The following is a 27,377-nucleotide window of genomic DNA, read 5'->3' on the forward strand; positions in this document are numbered from 1 at the left end:
GGTTTTAATAGAAAAAGGAACATCATCTACGAATCTCTGGAAAAGAACTAAGGACGATACTAGTGAAATGCTTTGTGTGAAGAGTGGCATATGGGCAGAAACATGGATATTACGATGAAGTGAAGAGAAGCAACTAGAAGCATTTGAAATGTAGGTATGGGGAAGAAAGGAGCGTGTGAAATGGGCAGACAGAATAAGAAATGAAGTTGTGCTAGAAAGAGTGGGTGAAAAAAGAATAATGCAGAAACTGATCAGGAAGAGAAAAAGAAATTGGCTGGGCCACTGGCTAAGAAGAAACTGCCTACTGATGAAGGTGCTGGGTTTGCAATGAAAGAACTGCCCTTGGGCAGAACACTATGAATTAGGCGATTTTAATAGAGAAAATGTTTTATTTATTCTACCTCTTGCTTTAATTCCTGTAGGTCTAATTTGAATGTTAAACTTTTTTCTAGCGAATAACGGCGAAGTTCATCCAAATCGCCTGCAGATGGGGATGATAGTGAGTCGATTATCATTAATATCGATATGCGAAATAGTGGTAATCGATTTTTTTAACTAACTTTCGAAGATTTCAATTGTTCCGATTTTGTGGATTGCGTTGACGTGTGAATAAGTGAAGTATATAGTATTTGTGTTTGTTTAATTCTTACATATTAATAATTTCTGTGTTATGGAGTGTTTTATTGTGAAAGTAATGTGGGTTTAGTGCAATTAAAGACACTTCATTTTTTATGAATACTGGAACAACTAGTTTCATTGTTATAGAACTTCGCATAGTGTTTGAAGTGTTGACTAACGGGTTTTTGTAGTACTTTCAGACACTCACAAAAGAGGCAAATAATTGAGAAAGATAGGCAGAAATATCAAAACCTGTGTAAGACCAACATAAAACTATGTATCAGCATTGAATGATTGGTAGGATGTGAAAGTAACATTAAACTATAATGCAAACAGGTTCGCATAATAATTTTATTATCATGCATCTTATTCCATAATGGATGCAGTGATCAACATTATAACATCATAAGCCATAATGTTAGGAACAAGTAGAATTTACGTAAATTAAAGTAATATTCATAAAGTAATTAAATACACTCATCACGTAAAAATCAATTGCAGTGCACTCGTAAATTAAAAACATTGATCATGAGTTAAGATAATTCCTTAAATAAGAATAATAATGAAGTCTTGAAAACTAATATTTGTAGACAAATTTGACCCAGGTAAAGAAATTATTCAGTTTTACAAAGAGGAATTGGCAATCATATACTTTTTATAAAACATATGTTCCATACTTACGTCCTTCTTGCACCCACAAGAACAGCCTCTGTCCGATTTCGCATGCGCGATAGGACGAGCCCACTACAAGTTGTAGGAGGGGTGTAACTGTTGCATGGGACAAGCCCTTAGGAGGGATATGGAAGTGCAGGGCAAGGGTGTTGTTATAGAAAGAACGGCAATCCTTTACAACATGGGTTTCGTAGGCCTACATACGTCATCTTCGGTTTTTGGTTATTTGGTTCAGGGTGCATGCATTCTTTGTTGAGAATCAATCGAACATTTTCGACATAAATTAAAGAAATAACTGAGAAGTGGACTTTAAAAACGCAGTTTTATACAAGTTTTTTTAAGAATAAAAAAAAAAAGAAAAGAAAAACCGTCCATTTTATTGAAAATCTGCAAAGGGATAAATTATTTCTTATCAGTTTCTCTTACGATACGAGTAAAAAATTATATGTTTTTTTTCTGCGAAAAGTATTCATTTGGGACTAATCATATTAGATTATTTTGTTGTGCTCTATCCAAGGAATGAGCTGTTAAAACCTGTACAATTATTACTTCCACTCTATGTAACTGCGGAAATTAATGCATTTTGAAGCGAAAATCATACGTATAATCCTAGATCATATATCTGTGATCTGGGGTATAATATGGAGGATAGCATAAAAAATTATATTGAAGTTCATACGGATGTGCTTTTCCAAACAGGTTTATGAGCATCAGGGACAACGAAGCTGCTTCTGTTTGAGTGCAAGAAGGGTGTAGGGAACCATGTTCTATGAGATTGCGAAAGAATTATGGTACAATGATATATTGATTTAGCTCGAACGCTAGGTATTCAAATTTCGTTAACCTCTCATGGATTTGTTTAAAACCATTCTTGAGTGTGTTGATGATTGGGAAGAAGAAGTATTAACTTCATCAATAGGATTTCTGGAAATATTGTTAAGTAACAAATTAAATTTGTCTAGTTGTTTTCGACCACACTTTTCATGTTAAATAATTTATAAGTACTGCAGTTAAACGCGAACATTTAGCTAGTCATGGCAGTGGCGGTTTCTGGCGTGGTTGCAACTTTGCGCAACACCACTTTTACCATTTTTTTTATTTCAACTGACAATCTGTTTCAATTAAAACTGCATAGGATTCTGGGTTCAAAGAATCTATGAGTTGAAAAGTTCTTATACAAGTTAGCTGAGTAGCAAATCATTGTATCTTAGTGATGGAAGTGACTTAAAATACACTATCACAGATTTAAAATTGAAATTGTGTAAACAGGTTCAATATTTGACAATTTAAAAACTTCAAAATTCTTTCATCGGTCAACACTTCATTTCCACAAGATTCATCTGCCTTGTTGAGTGAGAACTTCTATGATGTGATTCTCAATACAACAGTGCACCAAGAAGAGAGTCTGTGATTTTTTCAATTTTATTAACGAATTTATTATATAGTGCCTATTGAACTTTTCGAACTTGTGTTGACAGTTCCGACTTATTAACTTATCCCCTGAATATACGAGTAGGTTTCGGACTCTGAAACAAATAGAGACATTTCTTAGGAATTGAAATCTTTACGATGACGTTATTGTCGACTTCGTGAAACAAGAGAGAAGAATAACTCTTCACTTCAAATAGAAGGTAAGTTTAAGATATAATGTATTTTTTTTTCATTCTGATTAGCTATGGTTGCTTTCACTTATGAAATTTTAGGAAACGCCACTGCTGAAATTGTATTTATGACAAACATTTTAATTATATTATTGGCCTATCATTAATTTTAATGTACGGACGTTTTATGCTATTTTATTATTACCAATTGTTCCTATTGTTAGCAACTAGCCGGTATAGTTATAAAATGTGTTTAGTTTCGACTACATTTTTCACGTAAAGTAGTTAAACATGAGCACTGTTAGCAGTCATAGGAGTGCCGGGTTTCTGGCCTGTTGCAGATTTGTGCAATACCACTTTTATCAATGTTTTTAAATTGAAACGAATTGTTACTATTCTCAATACTATTTTAATTAATTTCAATCTTTCCGAACAGAAATTAGTTTAAAGCTTTCCTCAAAGAACAGCAACACAATTTCGTTTGAGTTCAGTCCAACGAGATGTGGCAATTACGCTGACACCGAGCAAATGTTCTCATACGGAATTCTCACTGTTTTCTCGTACACGCACAAGAGAACATCATTTATGGTTGCTAAGTCAAATTCTGATATTCTCTAGCTTTACAAATTGTCAAAGTCTGCTAATTTCTAAATATGGCTCACTAAATAAGTCATTTCTTCATTGTTTTTATACATAGGTTTCTTATGGCAATGTTAACTTGTATATTTTATACTTAGGAAAACACACAGCTCCATATGTAGACAGTGCTACGCCCATGGGTCCGAAACAATTTTGCGCCCCTTCCTCCCAACTAACTTATTCAAATCCTAGACATTTAGAAAATTGTAAAAAAAAAAGTAGCACGTAACAGCAATTTAATGTACTACTATCTAAAGCAAACATCTGCGAAGTAGGAAAATATCGAAACATTTATTTTCAGCTCTATGTATTTGTTTTTATTTTTTAACGATTTTTCGCCCGGGCCCATATGGCCCATGCGCAAATATGGACCTGAACACGCGGTATTGGTATATAATACAGAGCGTTCGCCTACGGGTGGGGCCAGGAAAGCGGCATATATTGATACGTCGCTTTGTGCGCGCAGTTGTTCAGACACGCTCGACATCAAGGTCGACAAGTTGTGAGCCAGATGTTGCAGTATTTAACACGTACAGTGCAGTTTCTTGACACAGTTGCTTAAATATCCAGCGTGTGTGTAAAATTTGTTAACAATGCAAAACGCAAAATTCATGCTTGAACAAAGAGTTTTTATGTATGATGCATATGTGAAAACAGAGTCATGCGTAGGCAATTTGAAGTGAAATATCCGGGTGATCCAATTCAGGGTAGAGAAACTGTTAGACGTCTTGTTAACAAATTAAGGACAACAGGATCGATAAATGTTACAATTCTTAAGCGAAAACAAAGAGTATTTACGGAAGAAAAAATTGATGAAATCAGTGCATCATTTACACGCTCTCCTAATAAATCTCTAAGACGTGTTTCACAGGAAGTTAGTGTTTCAAAAACATCAGTCTTTACTGCTGCTAAACTTTTAAAATTAAAACCCTACAGAGTATAGTATAGAAAGCGGAAGCTTACAGATAGACGATTCCTGCAAGCGACACCGCAGGCAGGCCGCTTTCCTGGCCCCACCCGTAGGCGAACGCTCTGTAGTAGAGTCAGAAAATACCCGAACTTCGGGTGGCAACGCCATGCTCTGTAGGCAACTTCTCTGCCTCGTCCGTGTGGTATGTGGCCTACTCTCCAGGCGTATGGACCGATCAAAGGGAAAGTAATTCTTGAAGTGTTCTTCGATATCCAGGGTCTCGTACATTTCGAATTTATTCTTAAACCCTTAAGTTTCTTTTGCGATATATGTGTAATCAACATAGGCTACTGAGGCTCCATCAGTACCAAATTCAATTCCTTTCTTCTGTACTAAAAATGAAACAAGAAAACTGCAGAAAGAAGAGCTCAGAACATTCAATTGCTTAAACCAAATTTACTGTTACAGAATTGTTAATATTTGCGGTTGGTTTCAAGAAACTTTTATCACATGTTTAATTGTCTCTTGGAAATAACACCAAATATATAAACATTGCCAAGAGACTAACCAAGAAAAAGTGTAAAATGTTCTCGTTAATCTTTTTGATTTACCAGTGTATGTTAACATCTACCGTTTTCTATCCATATTTTTATAGGTCTTTCAATTCTGAATTGTGTATACTGTACATGTACAATAATTCGTTCCTTCAGAAATTATAATTTATTATAAATAAAATGCAAAATCATACTTGTCGCACAATTATATTCACACATAACTGAAAACAAAATATAACTTTTGATGACACTTTTAAATATGTTCTACATACACATTTAGACGAATTTTAAACAGTAAAAGAAAATAAATTGCACATTTGACTTTCTTTGAATTGTTAATTTAAGAGTACCGGTACACATTATGTTCCCATATCGTCCCCCTTTTGGGCTACATTATTTTTATGTCTAAGATTACCATCGACATGAGTATCCATATCCTTAATTGTCTGAATTATACCGAATTCATCGAAGTAGTCTGTAGATTCATTGTCATTTGTTTTAATTTCACATGACTTGCAAGCAGAGTCTTCTTTAAGACATTGAGACTTCTTGCTGTTACTAGGTACTAACAGTTCACCTACAAATTTTAAAGGACTTTTTCGCACAGGACTATTACTAGATTTGTTATTGTCCTCCCCTGTCTCAGAATCGCTAGTAATATATAGAGAATCTAACTTCGGGCAACCCACATTTCTACAATTCTTTGGATCACTGCTCGCTACTATTATTTCTTTCGCGTTACCATGACATGGTGATAGTTCAGTCTTTTCATGATCGTCTATTGCCATATTATGCACGTCAGTGTCTTCACATGGGTAGTTATTGGACTGTTGTAACTCAAACACACTGTGAACTGCCGGCTCTGCTACTTTTTTTAAACTGAGTTGAAGCTCATCTTTATCAGCAATGGGCACGGAAGTTAAACTATTTCTTGAAGCCACACATTGAGGAGTTATATCACTTACGTTTTCTTGTGCACTTATTGGATGCGGATTTGTACTATTTTCTGCTGTCCTTTGTAATACTGCCGTTGAGTAGAATACATCGTCATCATCACTATCGACGTCACTCTCCTTTCCATTTTTGTTAATCGTGCAAGAGTCTTCAATATATGCTGAATTAACTTGTCCTGTGACTCGAACTGCACTACTTCTTCTACGCACACAACTTTGTTCGTCTTCACAGTTTGAGGACATTTCGGTCAGAGTCCTCATTCTCACACGTTTCGGCTGCGTTTCACAGAAACTGCCACTGAGTGGCAATGCCGTAATATTCTGATGAATGGTGTTCATGTTGTTTATCATGGTGCTAAGAGGTAAGTTGGGGTTAGTCCCTGAGATCATGGTGCTGGTGCTGAGTTTGGTGGTCGCAGTGGAGAAGTCCGTGTATATTTGCTGCGGCTGCTGCATTCTGATTTGCTGAAGTGACTGGATGCTGTTGTTTCTAGTAGGTGTGACTCCATGGTGATGCAGAGTGTTGTGAGAACCAAACCTGGTACCTGTAGCAAAAATAAACAAAAACATATGTGAAAGGTCTCTGAGAGAAGTAGCAAGAATAGTGATTGTGTAGCAAGAATCGTTCATTGTTGAAAGGAACTAAGTCCACATTTTTGTCAATTTTATTTATTTTTTTTTTATCGATTTGTAATGTAGAAAGCAAGCTGCATCTGTTGGTGTTGGAACGAACTAATTCCTCATATTCCTTGTGCTTTATTTGAGGTGGTCAATCTTGTCATTCGGTGTTGAAAGGAACTAACTCCTGTAGATAGTGCTTTTCAACACGGAACTACGAAGATTGCAGGTTGACGGCCCTGTGCTAACAGTATATTCTGCCTCTCGCGGGTTTTATGAGTCTGCAGAGACTGGTTGTTGATTACTAGTTGTTTGTCGCATTAAATGTTCAGATTTGATTATTCTGTACTTGATAACAGTATCAGGTAATGGAAGACGGAATACACGAGAAATTGTAATCTTATTAGCCTATTACAGAAAGTCTATCCTGAAGGACGAGTTTCAATCAAAACAAGCAAACTAGGAGATGTGAGGAAAGTTTATCGTTATGTTACTACATCAGGAGATAGCAAAGATTTCTATGATGAAATATTGCAATGGCCAACGGAACAAAACGAAAACCTATTTTATTGAAAACAGTAATTTATTTGTACTGTTGTTCTGTATTTACCCAAGAATAATATATTGGTTAATTCAATCAAATAGTATGGATATTTTAAAAACGTTGTTTTGTTTTCTGAGTTATTCTCATTACAAAGGTGTATGACTACTGTAAACATTCTTTGTATTTTGTGAAAATAATGTATGTTATACTGCAACATGCAAGTAAAATGTTTCATACTTGATTTTTTTCCTTAAGACATGCATTGCAGGTGATTAATAAATTCCCAATTTGTTCTTATAGGCCAAAATGTGTTTACATTTTTATAAATAGAGCATTTCCATCTTGAAAGGAACTAAGTCCAATGACGTGCTTTCTAGATTAGAAAGATTCTAATGACTGTGTGAATACTTTTATGAGTATAAACTAATTCTATATGCCTCTATTTTATGTGCACAATATATTTTGGTTTAATCTTCGATAGATTACTCACAAAATAGTTTTTTTCGATTATCTAAAAACTTTAAAAAGTGGACTTGGTTCCTTTCAACAATAACCGATTCATATTATATTTTGCTCACAAACCAAAGTAAATAAAAGCGCAATAGATATTCTCACACACAAATACTGCAAATTAAATTAGCAGCTCCAGCCTAAGATGAAACTTTTTATTAAATATTATACGCGTTTCACAACAATTAATTTAAAAGATATACAGGAATGAAATAATTTAATATGATCCCAAATAAGATCACCATTCGTTTTCTGAATTGTTTACGGAAGACATTTATTATAATATTTGTAATTCTAAACTTAAGGCATATTTTTACAATATAGGATTTATTATTATTAGCTTTACAAGCGGGAAGGCTTTTCGCTGCAGAGCAAACATTATTGTTAACAATTAATATTAGAGGAGAAAAATTCGCTCCGGCGCCGGGGATCGAACCCGGGTCCTTCATTCTACGTACCATGCGCTCTAACGATTGAGCTATGCCGAAGTCCAATCCGATTCGAAATTCTAGCAACAGTGCACATTTTTGTACTGTGCATATTACTGTGGAATCCCGGCCACCAAGTCACTCAACTGAGTGCGCTCCTTGTATAATGGCAGTTGACTTAATAAATTTCAACATACGTGCCCAACTTGGAGTCAGGCCACAAAGGGAAAAACACTAGAGGAGGGGAGTTCGATCCGGTGCTGTGGATTGGACCTCAGCATAGCTCAAAGGTAGAGTGCTTGGTACGTAGACCCGGATTCGATCTCCGGCGTCAGAGCGAATTTTTCTCCTCCAATATTAATTGTTACCATAACAGATATATTCTGTAGGACCAAAAAAAATAATCTTTAGTAAACATTATTGTGCCAGATTACTCTAACCAAACAAACATTTTTTCCAGTCAGTTATGCCTGTTGTTTGCAAATTTTTTCCCTCTACTCTTATATTCTAAATATCTCATATTCGGCCTTCGACTTAAATTATATATGTAATTAGGGATGCGCGATAGCATCGCGGTTAAGGAGTAACACTGCCAGGCTCGAGGTCGCTGGTTTGATTCCCGATGAGTTTATGGATTTTTTCCATTAATCTAATCCTTACGGTCGCACTTTGGTCCTGGGGGTTTACTGAGCCTTAATAGAAGTGAATAGCAGAGAAGCATTTCCTTGGGGATAAAGGCGGCGGGTGCCTAGGGCTGATATACCTTACTGTCATTAAAGGCGATTGATTATAAAGGTAGGAGCCCTCATCTCCCGCCACTCTCTGGACCGATTTGGCCTGTGATGGGGTTGGCTTTACCTTTCATATGTATATAATTTATACTTTACAAATTTGTATAAACTAGCTATATTTACATTTTTATATTCACTAAAATCATCATCTAAAAATTATATAAATGCTAAAATTTATAATACCTTGCTTTAGTGGTTCACTCGTTTCACCCGCTCGTAACTAATTCGTTCACAGCGGAGACGGTTCGAATAGTGTGGCTCTTGATAACCTGGATTGGTGGACTTTCAGCATTTCGCAACGAAAAGTATAAATAAATTATTAGTCATAATTCGAATTTGAATTGATGCTCACTGAAATTTAGAAATGGGCAGGCAATGGCCATTTACTTAGTTTCACATGTTAAAAAGTTGCATTTTCAATTGATAATCTAAATACATAAATATTTTTTTTTAATTCAGACAAATACAAGAAATAAGCAGTTCACGTGCTTCAAAATTTCATTATCAATAATTATTTTTGTTCTCTTAACACCCATCACTTGATCTTTTTGGTACGTATTTGAAGATCACATACATTTGCAATAAAGTTCAATTTAAATAGGACTCTATGATGATCATCTTCTGTGGTTGCGAATATAACATGGTCACCTGTGAGCAATAATGTATTTAGAAGCGTGTTATTTGTTTTAACCTCTCCGTGCAAATTCAAATATATAAAAGAGGTACCACTTGCGCTTATATGCCAGTAGAGAACATTTCAAGCAACTGCTATGAAATGAGAAATTATTGATAATACTGTAATAAAAAAAAGATCTCACATGGTGAAGAATGGGTAGAACGGAGAAAAATTCTCTCCGACACCGGGACTCGAACCCGGGTTTTCAGCTCTACGTGCTGACGCATTTTCACTAAGCCACACCGGATTCCAGTTTCGATGCCGGATTGAATCCTTTTCGGTTTGAGTTCTACCTCTCTGTTCCCCTTTGGTGGCCTATCCTCATGTACTGTGTCAAAGAAAATTCTCATGTTTCGCGGGCGGAGTGATAGTTATACCCAGTGGCGGCTCGTGATCATTGGTAGATATTTCACAAATTTTGCGATATGCGTTAAATAATGCACCAAGATTTTTTATTTTATTTTAGTTAATTGTTTCTACTTAAAATAATAATACTAAAATTACCACCTACATACTAACGCAAATTCAACATTAAATTCACCAATTCGCAGAATTATTTATAAAGAAGATGTGCTCGTCTGTCCTTCTTTCTGGCAAACTTTTCTCATGACCCTGTTCTTAAGTTCGGGATTTGATGGAGATGCTCCTTAAGAATAGAACAGAAAGCCAACGAATTCAGCCTATCTTGACCCATGGTGTTTCTGAGAAATGTTTTTATCCTGTTTAATGTGCTGAAACTCCGTTCTGACTCAGCTGTTGAAACACGTGTTGTTAGTGCGATTCGAAGGGATTTTCCCATTTTAGAGAATGAATCTTCAAAGGAGTAATCCATAAAAAAAACTGAAAAAGCCATACACAGAGGAAATGTCTTTAAATGTATCATTTCTATAGATCACTGATAGTTCATTAATACATTTTTCTTTCGAAATTAAAGGACTGTAATTTTTTACGAAAATATTAGCCAGGTCGGTGGGGAACTTATCTCTGTATAAAGAAAATTGCTTTGGATCAAGTATATTAAAGCTGCCAAATATATGTGACTGCAGGAAACGTAATTGAATTGGTTGATAATGATATCGCATATTTCTTTGGCATCTGACGACAGGTTTACTTGCCTACTGAGTTTCAGCCCTTATCTTGGAGGACACGAACGTTCTTCATCATCGACATTTATTTCATATCTGTTAGTGTTCTCTCTTATTTCCAATAAGGCTGACTCAAAATGTTGTAATGCGTCAGATATTCTCAATCTATTTGCAGTTTGCATCTGTGTTATATTGTATAATATCTGCAGTGCTCGGGAAAAGTGACATAAGTCAGTTTCCACAAACCTTTTTTGATAATTTATTGACAACTTACACTGGTTTATGTCGATTTGATTTTTTTCTGTATGAATTATTGTAATGGGAGGAATACTTATGTATTTTTTTCCAAGAGAGCAGATGTTCCGTAAGTTGTCAATAAATTATCAAAAAAGGTTTGTGGAAAAAAACTTGTGTCACTTTTACCGAGCACTGCAGATATATAAACATGTTTCATCAAGTCATAAAAGAAATTTAGAAAAACAAAAATTCATTATTATTTAAATTTTTTTAGTTCAAAAGCTTCTCTCACTGTTATATCATTCCATTCATTTGAGTCATCTTCCTCTTCAATCCTTTCGAAGCATTTCAATAGCTCCGCTTTATTTCCCTTAACGGAGGATACAACTCGGGACTGAAAGTTCCATCGTATTGCTGAAATGGTTGGTATGCGCCTACTGCACACAGATCGCAGTAGGTCACTGCGTTAGATGAAGTGGAGAAGAATGCTATGAATCCAATAATATTTGCAAAAAAAAAAACAACTTCAATGCTTTAATGCGTTATGAACATGTAGCAGTGAACAAATTTTGCATAAGGAAATGTTTTCTGCATCAAAGTCTGGATGCCGCCCCGGTTTCCACTCATTACTACAGCATCATCATATGCTTGAGGTATGAGTTTATTTTCTAAATTGAAAGGTTGTAGGCTTTGTTTCAGTATTTCGCTCAGACCGTTAGCCGTGCGGTTGTTTACAGAACAAGTAACTGGGACACTTGCTTCCGTCCGTCAGGCGGGCCAGCTTGGACGGGCCCCAACGAAGCATATACTCCTAACCATAACTTCGTAAGACTTCGTGAATTTCCGCCGGTAGCGAATGCGACATTACACGCCGCTCACCATGCAGTTGAGCGCTAAAGTGATTCAAGTTGTGGGGTCCTTTGAATCGGGCCTAAGCTCATAATAGGCTATTTAGTGTAATACAATTTTTGACGCTTTACCGATACACATCACATAATGTGACGAAATTTACTGAAACAATTATGAATCCAGTACACTGTCTTGAACAAAATCTACGCATTTTAAATGTAAAAAAAAAAAAAAAAAAAAAAAAAATTATGGGGGACGAAATATTGGTGGGGCACGGCCCCGGTGGCCCCTAAGGACCGGCCGCCCCTGGTCATACCGATACGTGGCCTGTTGCAAGCTGTTGTGTAACTTTAAAACATTGCACGTTGAAGTAAAGCGTTTTTGTAACTTTCGAAAACGAATTCAATATAAGACAATAATTGTGTTTACCTTGAACGCCAAACTCTGTATTTTCTTCTTTCGAGGCAAACATGCAACATAAGAGATTCTTCAGTGCAGCCCTGAAGTCCCGCAGGTGATAAGCATACAACAGAGGGTTGACGGCAGAGTTGGCGTGTGACAGGATAATGCAGAAATTGGTCAGTGGTAGAGGGATTACACAATCTTGACAGAACGCCTGCACACAGTTGATGGTGTACAGCGGGATCCAACAGATGATGAAGAACAGTACTATGATGGACAAGTTCTGCGTGGCTTTCACTTCCCGCTTCTGAGCCGCACCGAGCATGCGCAGCATTGTACCACTGCCACCTGTTGATGCAGGAGACCTGCCCCCCGTGGGATTCATTGTCACGATCTGCCGCAACTGAAACATTTAGAACATTTATGTTAGGAAACTGTTAATGTACTCATTCCAGTGAGACGTACGAGGAAGTGTAAAGACGATGGCACAGCAAGGAGAAGAAAACAGTAACGTGATCATGCAGCATAAGCGGATTCCTAGTCTACATACGATGGCGGTAAGGTTAGCGCACTCCAGAAGGAATGCTGACAATAACGGAACAAGAAACACGGGCGCTAGAAAAAAGACGAGGGGTGATAAAAAGAGAAACCAAGAGTCAGGAAGTGATAGGGAAGAAAGTAGTGTAAAGAATAAGGGTGCAAATGTAAGTGGAAATCTAGTATGTGAAAGTGAAAGCGTGGGGGGGGGGAATAAAAGAGGAATAGAAGAAGAAATAAATAGAAAGAAAGACAGAGACAGAAATAAGGCAGAGACGAACAGTAAAGAAAGGTCAGAACCTGCGACAGCTGAGGATATAGCAGAGGTATTAGATATGATTAAAAAATGTGGGGATGTGATCAAAAAGTGCAAGTAAAGTGAAACTGAAAGAGATTGAGAAGTATAGGGGAGAGAGAAAATGTATAAGCATATGTGTAGAATAAAATATAAGTATTTATAGGAAGTGAGAATAGTGACAATGGATGAAGTGTAAGCAGAATAGTGAGATAGTGAAAGTGAGCGCAAATAGGAATGAGTGAAAATAGTGAGAAAGGGTTAAGAGAAGTGAACAAGTGACAGCATAAAATTAGTACTAACATTTGAACGTTGGAACAGTAAATGAATATAAGAGAAAGATAGGAGAAAAGGTCAAAGAATAAATAGGACAAATAGTTCAATATGATAATTTATAGAGAAAAATTGAAATTGAGATTTTAGTGAATAGTAGTTAGAGGAAAAGGGGAGTTTGAAAGGAGTATATAATATCAGATATATTAGGATTAATGAACAAATAGAGAATAGTAAGTGAAATGTAGGAGAAATACTGAAGAGGAGATTGACCAAGTAACAAAAAAAGGTACATAGTGCAATTGGGAGTATTTGTGTAGACGTGTACTGCTAATAATGTGTTATTGTAATAATATGTTAATGGTGGCACCGGATACAGAAATGTGAGGTACACCATTACATGTAAAGAAGTGCTGTGACGAAATATATCATATCATATCATATCATATCATATCATATCATATCATATCATATCATATCATATCATATATCATATCATATCATATCACTCCAATGAGAATGTAATAGGTAGGACATTTAATTGTTAAGATACTGATGTAAATATCTGTCGGATGCTTTTCCCAAGATTGTTGGATGAGTCTGGCTTACTTGCTAAAAACAACTATAGTTGTGAGAGCGATGAAAAATAAATCACTGTTGTGGTTAGTTACTAAAAATAAATGCTGTCTGACTCTTTATCACCTGAGTCACCGGTGGCTTATGGAAATTCAATGACGCATGCAGCCACATGTGGGATTAGCGGCGACTAAATGAAGTATATCAATTTCATGCTATGATATTGAAACTCATAAGTGATAAAAATACTGTGTTTGTTGGTAGCTAACTTCCTAAATGGCGGTTCTTTGAGCGACTTGAGTGTGCAATGGAGGTCATGCTGTACATTTATTATTATTATTATTATTATTATTATTATTATTATTATTATTATTATTATTATTATTATTATTATTATTATTATTATTTTACAAAAGGTGCTATATCTCTTTTCATGTGACTTAGTCCATGGAGATCGCGGCTTTTTAGCCGCCCAGGATAACACGAGCCATTCGCGCCTAAGCAACGTTGCCTAGTTGTAATGTTAAGACTCAGTCGCTGTAAGGTCGCTGCCTACCCAGGTTTCGAGCAGGCAACCCTCTCTCGTCCTAGGTCAGCCCCCTCCGTGCGTCGCCAGCCGGCGATCGGGTAATGCTATGAAATGATGACGAAATGAAGTAGATGCCTAATATGGGGAAAAACGGGAGAACCCCGAGAAAAACCCCAACCGCGACCTTGTCCGCCATAAGTGTCACTAGTTCTGAAGAAGGTCAACAACAGACCGAAACATGTTAACCAGGTACGATAGAATTTAACACGAGAAAGACATATAATACATATTCCGAAATAGATTTTTCAATGAACCCGGGCCGCCTGCGTGACAGGCCAGAGGTCTGGCCACTCAACCACCGCAGGAGTAAGTTAAATATTACATACGCCCAGACAAAATATTATAGCCAAGAAGGTGAAATGTATGAACTAAATCGCGTGAAGAGGATTATAATGACTATTACACTTTTACTACGTCATACTGCTTTTGACCAATAGAACTGTACGAAAGGACGTGTTTCAACCAATCATGGCTGCTTATCGCACAATTTTATCACTTCCCTACTATTTGTTTAATTTTATCACTTCTCTAACATTTGTTTGCTTTTATCACTTCCCTAGCATTTGTTATTTTGTTTGCCAACATTTCAAACTGCAAATTCTTTACGGTACTATAAAACATGCTTTGCAATCGTCATTTGTTTCCCGCATAGACTAGATAGTCGACTGAAAATGGCGGCTCCGATCAAACATTTTGGTGAAGGTAATATTAGTGAAATAGAATTTTAGTGAGTCAATTAATACCTATTTTATTGTATTAGATTACTTTATTTCCTCTAATCTTTATATAGCCTACTTTTTTGTGTTTTATCACTCCCCTACTATTTGTTTCTTTGTTTGCCAACATTTCAAACTACAAATTCTTTACGGTACTATAAAACATGCTTTGCGATTGTCACTTGTTTATAGCATAGACAGTCAACTGAAAATGGCGGCTCCATTCAAACGTTTTGGTGAAGTTAACATTAGTGAAATAGCATTTCAGTAAGTCAATTAATATTTTATTGTGTTAGAATACTTTATTTCTTCTAATCTTTATATACTTTCTTCTAATCGTGTAATAGTCAATTAAATTCCACTCGAGTTTTGATTTTCTCTAGATAAATAAAAAACTCTAGTGATATTACTGTTGACAATATTTTAAATAAAAGTTTCATCTTCTGTACACACGCGTTGCTGAACCAAAGGGGGGGGGGTTGACCTAGGGGAGAGTGGAGTTGCCTAGCTCGAAACCTAGGTACGCAGCGAACCTTAGTGCAGTCAGTCGGTGTGGGTTTGGGAATGCGCCTAGCTTGAGGGTTAGCGCAATAGATCTTGAAAGGTCGCAGTGCTGGGTCGTAGTACCCCCTCCCGAAATTCCATTCCATTCCTCATATTTGTAACATTATCAGTATTTATGTTCATGAACTTGCATACTGTAGACAGGACATACAGACAATTTTCAGAGTTTCTGGAAAAGTCACAGATATATCTTCAGTCTCTTGAAGAGAAATACACATTGGCTACAGTACGACTCGATCGCTGTTGTTGCAGGGTGACAAGGAATTACTCGTACTATGCTACGGTCGAGGTTATTGCGTCCGAGTTGGATCAGGAGGCTCAAGATTGCACCCCGCACATTTAGTGTAGGATTTACCATGAGGTCCGACGGTTCCCGGTCCTGACGTCGCTCTGGAAAGGAAGTCGAGAGCAAGGTTTCTTTAAACGGGGAAGAATAGATACGAACTCTGTTATTCATTACAGTTGTATTGCGTTTCTGTTCGTATCTCCGTAGCCGAACTGCTAATATGACGGGTTCAGAACCATAGTGGACCAAGCGCCATTTACTAAAACCGTAGAAAACAAGGGTTAAAATGAAGTTATCACCATAATTCAGTGGAAACATATAGCAAGTAATATAAAGTATATGCATTCAAACTAAATGATATGCCAATCTTCATTAAACTATGATATTCACTTAACTTTAACCCTTGCTTTCTCCTTTTTTAATAAATGGCGCTTGGCCCACTATGGCTCTGAATCCTTCATATAATATAATGGAATAGAATATAACAGAATAAAATTGAAAAGGGAATTCAGAAACAGATGTGTAAATATCATCCCTCAGAAGTTCAAAATGTACGCTACCGTAAACGATTAAGATCTTCAAAATAACCCGTAAATTTAACTTGGATGAATTTGTTTTAGAATTGCGTATTAGATGTCAAATTAATTGGCATACCTACCTTATTTATTACTTGTCACACATACTATGTCTCAGTACCTAAAACGGCTCATATCGCATAACCTGAGAAAGATCTTTTTGTCCTAATACTTGGTTAAAACTTAAGCACGATTAATTTATATCGATGGCTAAGAAGTGTTATCTCGTATCTGTGAATTTGTAGCTGAATCAGAAAACTGTTTTAAAAATTAATTTCTCTCAAAATAGACAAACTTTTTATACATGTTTTTGCTTTGCAAGATCTTTTACTCGAGGACGAAATATCAGTTAACTGTCCAATTTTGTGAACATAATAATAATAATAATAATAATAATAATAATAATAATAATAATATTGACGTAGTTATTCTAAATAGTAATGTAGTTAAACTAAATGACTAGTTTTGTAGATAAGAGGTATCACTTCTTAGCCATCGATATTGCCTAATAAGGGACTCTTCTACAACGTCAGGTCGATATTCTCTTTGAAAGTTCGCACGTGGGTATAGGGTATATTGTGAAGATGAAGTGACTCACAAAAATTAGCTGTCAATTGTAATACAAAAAGAAAGTTTTAAAAAACAGAGTAAACTGTTCCGTTCTACTGGTAACTGCGTAATTTTTCTAATTGTCGCTAGCGAAGTCACATCATATGCTGCAGTTCATGTAATTTGTAGGCCAGAATTTAGCGAGATTGGTGTCTACTAGAAATTATGTTTTACTGTTGTTTAATGCTTGTGAGGAATGTCTACCCTCTCTGCTAATAGAAGCCGGGTATGGCATAGGAAGATAAAGCTTAAGGGCCGTATTCATAGACACTCTTAGCGCGGGTTTTCGGTGGATGACCAGCGAACTAAAGTTTTTCGTATTCATAAACCAGTGTTAGTGATATGATATGAATCCTGTACAAGTAACCAGTCGATAGTCGGGGCTAGTTTAGCAAAGCTTTAAAAACAAACTTAAAATGTAATTTTTCTCAAAATGAACTTCAGTTGGGATCTGCCGTTATTATTCTGAGAACCTCAATTGACAACTGTCACATGCTGACAATACACAATAATAACTATAGCATTCTGTAAATTGTATTGCCCTACTAAAGAAAATCATTAAAATCTTAAAAACACCTAACTTAAAAACCGATATTACTTATAAGACGATCTAATATACGTTAGCCTATCTTGACTTAGAATCAATGACAGTAAGTTTACTTCATACAAAGATGTATATGTATTAGGTAGGCCTCATCGTTTTTCTAGTAAAGTAGCTGTATGATTTTAAAATATAATAATTCATTGTAGCCCCTATTTTGATATTTTAACATCACATGATCTAAATTTTTTTCAGGGTTACAGAAGAAGCGAACAGTAGTTGTAGAAGTGATCTCTACACCTGTTCACGAAACGGAGTGCGTCTTGTTTGTCTTGATTTAAGAGTGGATATAAAGTCTTAAACTCCAGTTGGCCGTATCCCTTCTTTGTCATATGACGTGGGCGAGAAGAGTCCATGGGCTCTGCCACCACACTATAAACTTTCATATAGGTCAGCCACACGGATTTACTCAGGTTTTACAGTAGAAAATGCAGCTTGAAGGCCGCTCCAAAATCCGTTGGAGATGGAAGTCGCTACTAGCGTCGTGCATTACAGGTGCTATGTTCGTTTCAAGTTTGTCGAGTTCGATATTCGTCGATGTTCGCTCTAAAGAAAAAGGCCTGTCGTATTTGTTCCACCTTGTTATAAAAATATTCGCTGTCCTTCACTACCAATCCTTCATGTTTTAACCGCTTGAGGATTTTAGCACAGATCTAGCATTTAGTTTTTCATATTAAATAAGACGAAGTTTGTAATATCTTGGTTGTCTCTCTCATATTCGAAAATTTCAGGTCACTAGTCGCTAAGATAACTGGGAAGCCAAAATGATTGGAGTAAACTTGGAAGAGGAAAACCTTAAAATTATCATTTCTGGACCAAAAAATATAATAAAATAATAGCAGCCAAAATAAAAGTATATGGTATACGATTTAGTATGCAGAAAGTATAGTCGTCAGAAGAAATATTATTATTTTATTAGATTATTTTACGACGCTATATCAACATCTCAGGTTATTTAGCGTCTGAATGAGATGAAGGTGATAATGACGGTGAAATGAGTCCGGGGTCCATCACCGAAAGTTACCCAGCATTTGCTCGTATTGGGTTGAGGGAAAAAAAACCCGGAAAAAACCTCAACCAGGTAACTTGCCCCGACCGTAATTCGAACCGGGCTATCTGGTTTCGCGGCCAGACGCGCTGACCGTTACTCCACAGGTGTGGACAAGAAATATTATTCTTAAAAAAAAAAGTAAATTTTAATGTCAACTAGGTCACACATTATGATCGTAATTTGACTGAATGAGTCTTACTTGAGTTGACTGATGTCTTACCACCAAAGGGATTGGAATTCAATCTCCTATATGAAGGGTTCAGAGCCATAGTGGGCCAACCGCCATTTATTAAAAACAGACGAAACAAGAGTTAAAGTTAATTGAATACCATAATTTAATGAAGACTGACATATCATATAGTTTTAATGTGCATACTTTATCTTACTTGCTATATGTTTCATTAAATTATGATAATCACTTAATTTTATTCTTTGTTTTTTCTGTTTTTAATATATGGCGCTTGGTCCACTATGGCTCTGACCCCTTCATATAACCTGTGGGATTTGTGGTAGACAAAGTGGTTGTAGGATAGCTTTTTTTCTCTCTAAGTACTTGCTATTCTCGTTCCACCATGGTCAAATCATCCCTATATCACCAATTCATGGGCTCTGAATAGCCTTTGTAATCGTAGTTTAAAAGTTGTGTACAGTTGGAATATCTAGGCCTGTTTTCTTCCACCTCTTTCTTTCGACATAGTAGCCTAGCAGAAAGTCTGATGCAATCGACTCCTTTCAAATTTCGAACCCGAGTTCACCAGTGAGGGATGAATGAAGTCTTAACAGAATTAAATAGTGTAGGCATACCACGACATGACGCGTCCTCAGGTTGTGGATAGAGGGGACGGCCTTCAGATATGGAGGGTAGCTGCGAATGTATTGAATAAGTAGTCGTGGATAGCCGATAAGGGGTGGTCCTCCAGCTTGGGGGTTGGGCGAAGGGCTAACAACCCATCACCGTAAAAAACAGCTTGTTACGAATCCATACAATAAGGGACCGATGGCGGGCTTATGTGAGGGCGGCAATGAACCTGCGGGTTCCTTAAAATCCATTTGTAAGTAAATAAGGCCTACAGATAAGAGCTCTCTAATATTAATACAGTTTGACAGAAGGACAGTACCTGTTTTAGAACCACCCTGTAGATATGAGCATAAAATGCGGCCAATAGTAGTGCTGGTGCTATGATGGTAGCGAAGTACAGGAAGACGAGGTAGTTGTAATCCATAACCTTGGTGAACAAACATTCCACTTCCATTTCGTTTGCTGTGTTATGCCATCCGAGAAGAGGAAGGAATCCGACCAAGGTTCCAGAAACCCAGCATACACAAATTATACCTGTAAAAATAAAAAGAAAGCATAAGTTATAATAATAATAATAATAATAATAATAATAATAATAATAATAATAATAATAATAATCTTTATTAGCCATTAAACAATAGAATTATAATAGGCTTCGTCATTATTGAAATACATCACACAAACAATCATTATGTATTAAGAATCTCATCTATGCTATAAAAACTATTTTCAATTAGAAAAGTCCTAACAGATTTATTAAAATTAATAGCTTCTTATAAGTGTCTTGGTAATTTGTTAAGCTGAAGAAGGCATTTAATCGAGTGGATAGAAAATTATTGTCGCATATTATGATGAAATCTAATTAATTAAATAAAAAATCTATAGCTTTTTCCATTCCGTTCATTAATCATACTTAAATATTACAGCAAATTATATTTATCTGTACTAATTATATTACACTAATTCCTGTATAGTCGTTACACGCATCATAGAGATTTCCTCCAATCTTCTGTCACTTTTTTCATTTTATAATGATAAGCCATTACAACTAAAACAAAATGTTATTGTTATTAGACTTCTTCGTTCAATTGTTTGTGCTGTATCACCTGTGTAGGATTAGCAGCTTATCGTTTACAATCTGCATTTAATTACAGACGTTATCTTGTATGTTGTACATGTTTAAGAACTTCGTTTAATATAGTCATAGAGATACTCTAAGTGGTTCCCAACCTGTGATCCACGGACCCTGAATTCGAAAGGGGTCCGCAGGAACAAGATATATTTTTCAAATGGCATTTCAATTTAACTTAACTTTCATCGCATTCTCTGATTTTTCTCAGCTTGAAGGAATATTTGTTTGCTTATGTCAGACTTGTGAGATACAGAGTTTACCAGGAATGAGGGACTTCTCTTAGCTTGCAAGTCTAGCTTACCTATCTGTTACTTTAGATTTTTAAATTCTTTGAATTTAATTTTCAGGGTCCAGCTTTAGGTGTTCACCGTTCTGAATGAGATTGAAGCAATGACAAAGAAATCACACTTGTAGTCTAGCTGTGTTGTCAATCAAGAATTCGATTAATTTCCCACTCTAAGTAACTTCCTAGCAACAAACAGTGATGAACTCTTGTCCGATATCGTTGGGAGTATGAAGAATATTTTGATTTATTAACATTAAAATTAAGTGAATATTTTCCTTCCTACAATTAAAAAAACAATTGGGTGAAAACCCTTCTGTGTGACAGAAATGGTTCGCCCGTCAAAGAAGAAGATAAGCTGTTAGTTATTATTCTGATTCGAGCTTAAAATTCTTTTAATTAAATTTTCAGGGTCCAGCTTTAGGTGTTCATCGCTCTGAATAAGATTGAAGCAATGATAAAGAAATCACACTTATGGTCTAGCTGTGTTGTCAATCAAGAATTCGATTAATTTTCCACTCTAAGTAACTTCCTAGTTACAAATAATAATGAACTCTTGTCCGATATCGTTGGGAGTATGAAGAGTATTTTGATTTATTAACATTAAAATGAAAGGAATATTTTCTTTCCTGCAATTAAAAAAACAATTGGGTTAAAACCCTTCTGTGTGACAAAAAATAGTTCGTCCATCAAAGAGAAGAGAAGCTATTAGTTATTATCTTCTGATTCGATCTTAAAAATCATGTTTCCCACAACGACCTTGTTGTAATCTTATCTGCATTCACTCATGTATCCCCATGTTTTCCAATCTACAACACAACACCTAAACGTTATTTGCATCAACATACTTGTGTCAAGTGTACATTTTCTGTCGGTCTTTATGAAGAAGTGATATAGAAGAAAATTTAATGTTGAGCTAAACTTGCGATTTAAGAGTATCTACAATTGAATCAGACTTGTCAAAACCGCCAGCTACAAGGCAATTTCTCAGGAAAACGTGCTATCTTTGTACTTACATGTTTTCAGGTTGAAATTGTATTCAAAAGCTAAAATTAAGATTTAATATGCCTACCAATTCTTTAAGGATACTTAATTCACTACATTATGAAAATATGTCCAAAGGCAATTTTAAATTATCGACCGAGAGGAAAAAGATCCATTGGCAGATCTCAAAAGAGATGGACAGAAAACACTCGGTCAGGATGATGATGATGATGATGATGATGATGATGATGATAGTGAAAATATGTGCCTAAAATATGGGCCTAAATTATGCAAAATATTTTTGGGGGTCCGCCGATATGCAAATCTCAGAAACCTGCAAAAAAGTATATTCTATTATCCATGTGCTAAAAAGGATAAATGTTCATCTTCCCTCTTATTTAAAAAAACTCCCTTGTGCAGACACTTGTATTTCCCTATTTTGACTATGCTGACATTTTACTGACTGACCTTTCTAGCGACAACATAACGAAACTTCAACGTGCTCATAATTTGCGTGTACGTTTTGTAAGCAATGTTCGCAAATATGACCATCCCTGCAAGCAATATGTTGGCTTAAACTAGATAAGAAAATAAATTTACATTCACTTCTCCTTCTCTTCGAAATCTTGAACTCTTCTATTCCTTCGTACCTGTCGTCTCGCTTCACTTACCTTTCTTCCCACCATAATCTGAACACACGCTCTCGTCATGAAACAATACTAACAATGCCATCCCATTGCACCTCCTCATACTCATCCTCTTTGACAATAGGCCTACCAAGACTCTGGAATTCGCTACCTGCTAGAATCAGGGACTGTCGAAATAAAATTGAATTCAAACGCAAACTTACTAGGCACTTGGTCAGTAATTGAGACTTGTTCAGACATGGCTTCTTGCAAATGGTTCTCTTAATCTATCACTAAATATTTAAATATCCGGTAATTTCATCATTATACAATTTTGTTATTCTAGGTTTAATTTGTAATTCAATAAATACAAAAAAAAATTCTCTGTTCTTAACTTCCATGATAAATTGTCTAGCTTTCATTAATCAGGTAATCTTTTCGTATTTCGATTTTTATTGTAATTGTAATTTGTAAATTTAATATTAATCGTAATTTTATTCTTCATATTGTAGTTGTAATCCACTGGTAGGGGGGCAGGGAAGACCTATCAGGTTAAATAAATAAATACTAATACTAACATGATTTATTTTTTTATTTCAGTAGGTTATTTTACGACGCTTTATCAACATCTTAGGTTATTTAGCGTCTGAATAAGATGAAGGTGATAATGCCCGTGAAATGAGTCCGGGGTCCAACACCAAAAGTTACCCATCATTTGCTCATATTGGGTTGAGGGAAACCCCCGAAAAAAAACTCAACCAGGGCCACCTGGTTTTGCGGCCAGACGCGGTAACCGTTACTCCACAGGTATGGACCTACTAACATGAAGTAGGAACTTTAAGGGGTCCGTGACACTGAAAACATTGGGAACTATTGCTGTATACTGCCATACAAAAACAGAATAATTTTTAAAAACATTAGAATCTGATTACAAATGACATTTCTTACACCATCAACTTTCTCGTTACTATGATTGACAAACTATCACTTGTCTCGCGTTCTGAAATTGAAAAAGAGTGGAACAGTGGCTTGGTCCATAAAACATGTTCAAGAATGAACTGATAAAATATTTTCTTTAACATGATCCCATCGATGTTGACCAAATAACATCGATGATTGGCCATAAAACTTAGTATCCAAAAGTTTAGAACTATCTAATCTTTATTTCGAGGTAAAATTGGAAAAGTATATGCCCTTTAAAGCACATTAGAAATCTCCCGAAAGGTAGGCCCCACCTACGTACTGTACTAATTGGCGGAAGTTGGCGAGAGAATACAGCACTAGTCTCGCCATGTGAATAGAAGTCTTGTTCATACATCAGACGTTAGACCTGGTTCTGTAATCAAAGAGACAGAGACACAAAAATGTTTGTAAAACATCTACAGCATAAGACATAGTTGCAAAAATGAATACTTCTGTCTTCTGTCGTGTGTAATGTAATAATAGCTAAGAAATAACTCAAATTAAAATAAAATTGATAACTAAGTGGTTAATCATTGATCCTCAGAACAAACCAAGAACCATTATATATTTTTTGTGATTATGAAAACGCATTCTCATAAGAATTAAAATAGATCACCGGCATGATCTCGGGTACTAAGCGAGACTCGTGATCTGAAGCGTGGTTCGAATTCCGCTTGGGTATTGAGTTATTTTCCATGTTTTTTTTTTTTTTTTTCAAACCCTAACTCTAAGGTGAATGTCAAATAATCCTATGGCGTAGTTAGGCGGTAGCGCGTTTACCTACTGATACAAGGCTGCAATCGGGCGTAGGTTCTAACCTCGATTGGTCTGATTACCTAGTGGGCTTTTTCCGAGATTTTCTCCATGGTAATCCTCGAACTCATCTTGCCAAATATAATTTATCTATCTTAAATTCTATCGATGCTAGATAACATTCGTAGTTAATACGACGTAGTTAAATACACTTAAAATCTCGTTATCACCACTAGATAATAGATCACTTAAGGAGAGAAGTAAACCTTCACCTTTATGGGTCAAAAATGATATTTTTCATTTTTTCCTTTATAAAATATATTTTGCTTCTCTTTTAATTAAAGAACTTCTTAGATACTCTAATAGTGTCCGAGATATGCCCCTTAACGTTCACTTTAATCGTTCCTTTAAATTTATTTTTCGTTTCTCGTCTTCCAAAACTTTAAATTTTGTATGTTTTCCGTAATAACTTAAAAGAGTTTTGAGATATCTTAATGAAACTTCGCATGCTTTGTGTATTTAACATCTTAACACCATACACTAAAATATTTGTTGTAGCATTATTTTTTATTTATTTTTAAGAAATAATATGGGTACTGAAATATGTTACTACTCAATGATGTGTGCAAAAGAGGGGGAAAGGAACTGGCCACCACATCCCATTACCTCCTGGCTTAGTTGCTTTATGAGTGATGCCTTATTGGCGTCACTTATTAGGTTCCAACATTCAACAAAACGAGGGCTGTTTTCAAGACATGACATCGGAAAAACAGTTGACGCACGAACTGGTTGAAACTCACCACTTATTCGTTTGTTCAAGTTATGACATCTGTATAATGTACAAGTATGAAACCTAAGAACGAATATTGAGGAAAGTGACTTTTGACCACCTTGTAGATGTACATACTTGAAGCTTGGAAGTTTACTACGAGCAGAATGTCAGTGGGTGAAATAAGAGTTGAAGTCATCCCCATTACAGGGTAGCGGGAGACAGACAATAGGCATTAATAGCAGTAGGAATGTCAGTCCTACTTGCCCGCCGCTTTACCATTAAATAAATAACTCCTGGTACTCATTTTTGTTAGAAATTGAGTGAACCGCAGGTCATATTGTGGCCGGAAGGATTAGACCAATGGAGAAAATTCATGACGCCATCGGGATTCGAACCGGCGACCTTCCGGCTTACAGCGTAACGGAAACAAGAGTTGATAAGGTATATTATCTCGCAAGAGAAGCAGCACAATGCATCGTGTAAGGTCTTGTAGCAGCATCGAGATAATTTTAACGTGGAAAAATGTCGTTTAGTCAGGATACATCGAGAGCTCTGAATCAAGCTGCACACCACCAACTAGAACCACCCTGCGATCATATATGGTTCTAATGATTAGACTCTAAACGAATGTTTTATTTACTTCCGACTTCAGCCTCACGAAGTGCTTAGAGATCCTTAACCTTGTAAATCTCGAACTGTTTTTAGACAGTCACTATGACGTTGCAGTATAAGTTCAGCAACTTTGAGACTGTTTTAAAATCACTCTATTGTATTACTACAATTCTTAATTTTCACTCATTTGTATCGCCTTATGTGTCGAAGTTTATGTGTCGCTTACAACAAGCTACGTGCCAATGTATACGTGACATCTGAGTCATAACACGTAATCTTTATGGTTACCCATCGTTAAGTGTTGACAGCATTGACGGACGTGAACTGGAAGTTAATGATCTCTTATATCTAGTGGATAAATTTATAATACTATAGAGCTACCGGATACAAAGAAAAATAAGCAATTGGTGATGGCGATATTGTACAATGAGTACGAAGAGTCTCAACTTCAGGTCTCACAGTGGAAGACAGTATACTGCCACACTTTGGTGTCTCGGAAGAATTTTCCATCATCCTACAGCTTTAACGAAGTTACATCCATTATCTTTATGAGCGGAATGTATAAAACTAGTATGAAATATGTGAAAACAGTATTCAAATAACATTTAGATTCTTTCGTTTTAGATATAGTTTGGCATACGCAACTATGTACAATTCTAACCAATTTCTAAGTTTTAAGAACTACGGAAGAGACTAGTGAAGTACTTTGTATGGAGTGTGACATTGTATGGGACAGAAACATGGACATTACGATGAAGTGAAGAGAAGCGAATAGAAGCATTTGAAATGTGGATATGGAGAAGGATGGAGCGTGTGAAGTGGACAGACAGAATAAGAAATGAAGCTGTGTTGGAAAGAGTGGGTGAAGAAAGAATGATGTTGGAACTGATCAGGAAGAGGAAAAGGAATTTGTTGAGAAGATATTGCCTACTGAAGGATGTACTGGAGGGAATGATAAACGGGAGAAGAGTTCGGGGTAGAAGAAGATATCAGATGATAGACATTAAGGTATGTGGATCATATGAGAAAACAAAGAGGAAGGCAGAAAATAGGAAAGACTGGAGAAAGCTGGGTTTGTAGTGAAAGACCTGCCCTTGGGCAGAACACTAAATGAATGAATTATTTTTAGTCGTGAAAGTCATAAACTCGAGAAATTTTGCATTGTTCGCAATTAGTATACGTCAGTATAAAGCTGTGAATGCCGGTTGGTTGCAAAATATTGTGTAATCTTCCGTTTAAAAATTATATAAAGCGTTCTGTTTACAATAGATACTCTATAAATAATTAGAGAAAGCCGGCAAACGAGCGTTGAGCTCCCACTTAGAACGGTGTCGGTTCTTCAAGAAAGTATATAAATATTACTTACTTACTTATGGCTTTTAAGGAACCCGGAGGTTCATTGCCGCCCTCACATAAGCCAGTCCCTACCATCATATCCTACCTCCCTCAAATCCATTGAGAAGCAAGCTTTCAAAACCTGACATGTCCATTTTCAGAAATACACTTCAGATGCCAAAAATTTACATCTCTTGAATGAACAAAATATTTTCTGTGATGAAATATTATTTTTTTTTTCTATAGATCTTTATTAAACTTCTCCATATAGAAACATTCGTTTATTACAGAGACACACATTTGCAACATTTTCTGAAAAGTGACATATTAGGTTTCGTAAGCTTTTATAAATATATTTT

The 27,377-nt window shown here is 36.0% G+C and overlaps 1 protein-coding gene across 1 annotated transcript in view; it reads right to left on the minus strand.

Annotated features, from left to right (window-relative positions):
* Positions 1 to 5,137: 5,137 nt before the first annotated feature.
* The window catches only part of LOC138691143 (uncharacterized), a 179,976-nt gene continuing 157,736 nt past the window's right edge, over positions 5,138 to 27,377 (minus strand). The window contains exons 2-4 of the mRNA XM_069812887.1: positions 19,878 to 20,092; positions 12,115 to 12,490; positions 5,138 to 6,492 (exon numbers count right to left, since the gene is read on the minus strand). Coding sequence (XP_069668988.1) covers positions 5,354 to 6,492; positions 12,115 to 12,490; positions 19,878 to 20,092 — 1,730 coding nt within the window. The 3' untranslated portion in view covers positions 5,138 to 5,353. The remainder of the gene's footprint in view (positions 6,493 to 12,114; positions 12,491 to 19,877; positions 20,093 to 27,377) is intronic.

Source organism: Periplaneta americana, chromosome 16 (genome assembly GCF_040183065.1).
Source record: "Periplaneta americana isolate PAMFEO1 chromosome 16, P.americana_PAMFEO1_priV1, whole genome shotgun sequence".
Classification (NCBI taxonomy): domain Eukaryota; kingdom Metazoa; phylum Arthropoda; class Insecta; order Blattodea; family Blattidae; genus Periplaneta; species Periplaneta americana.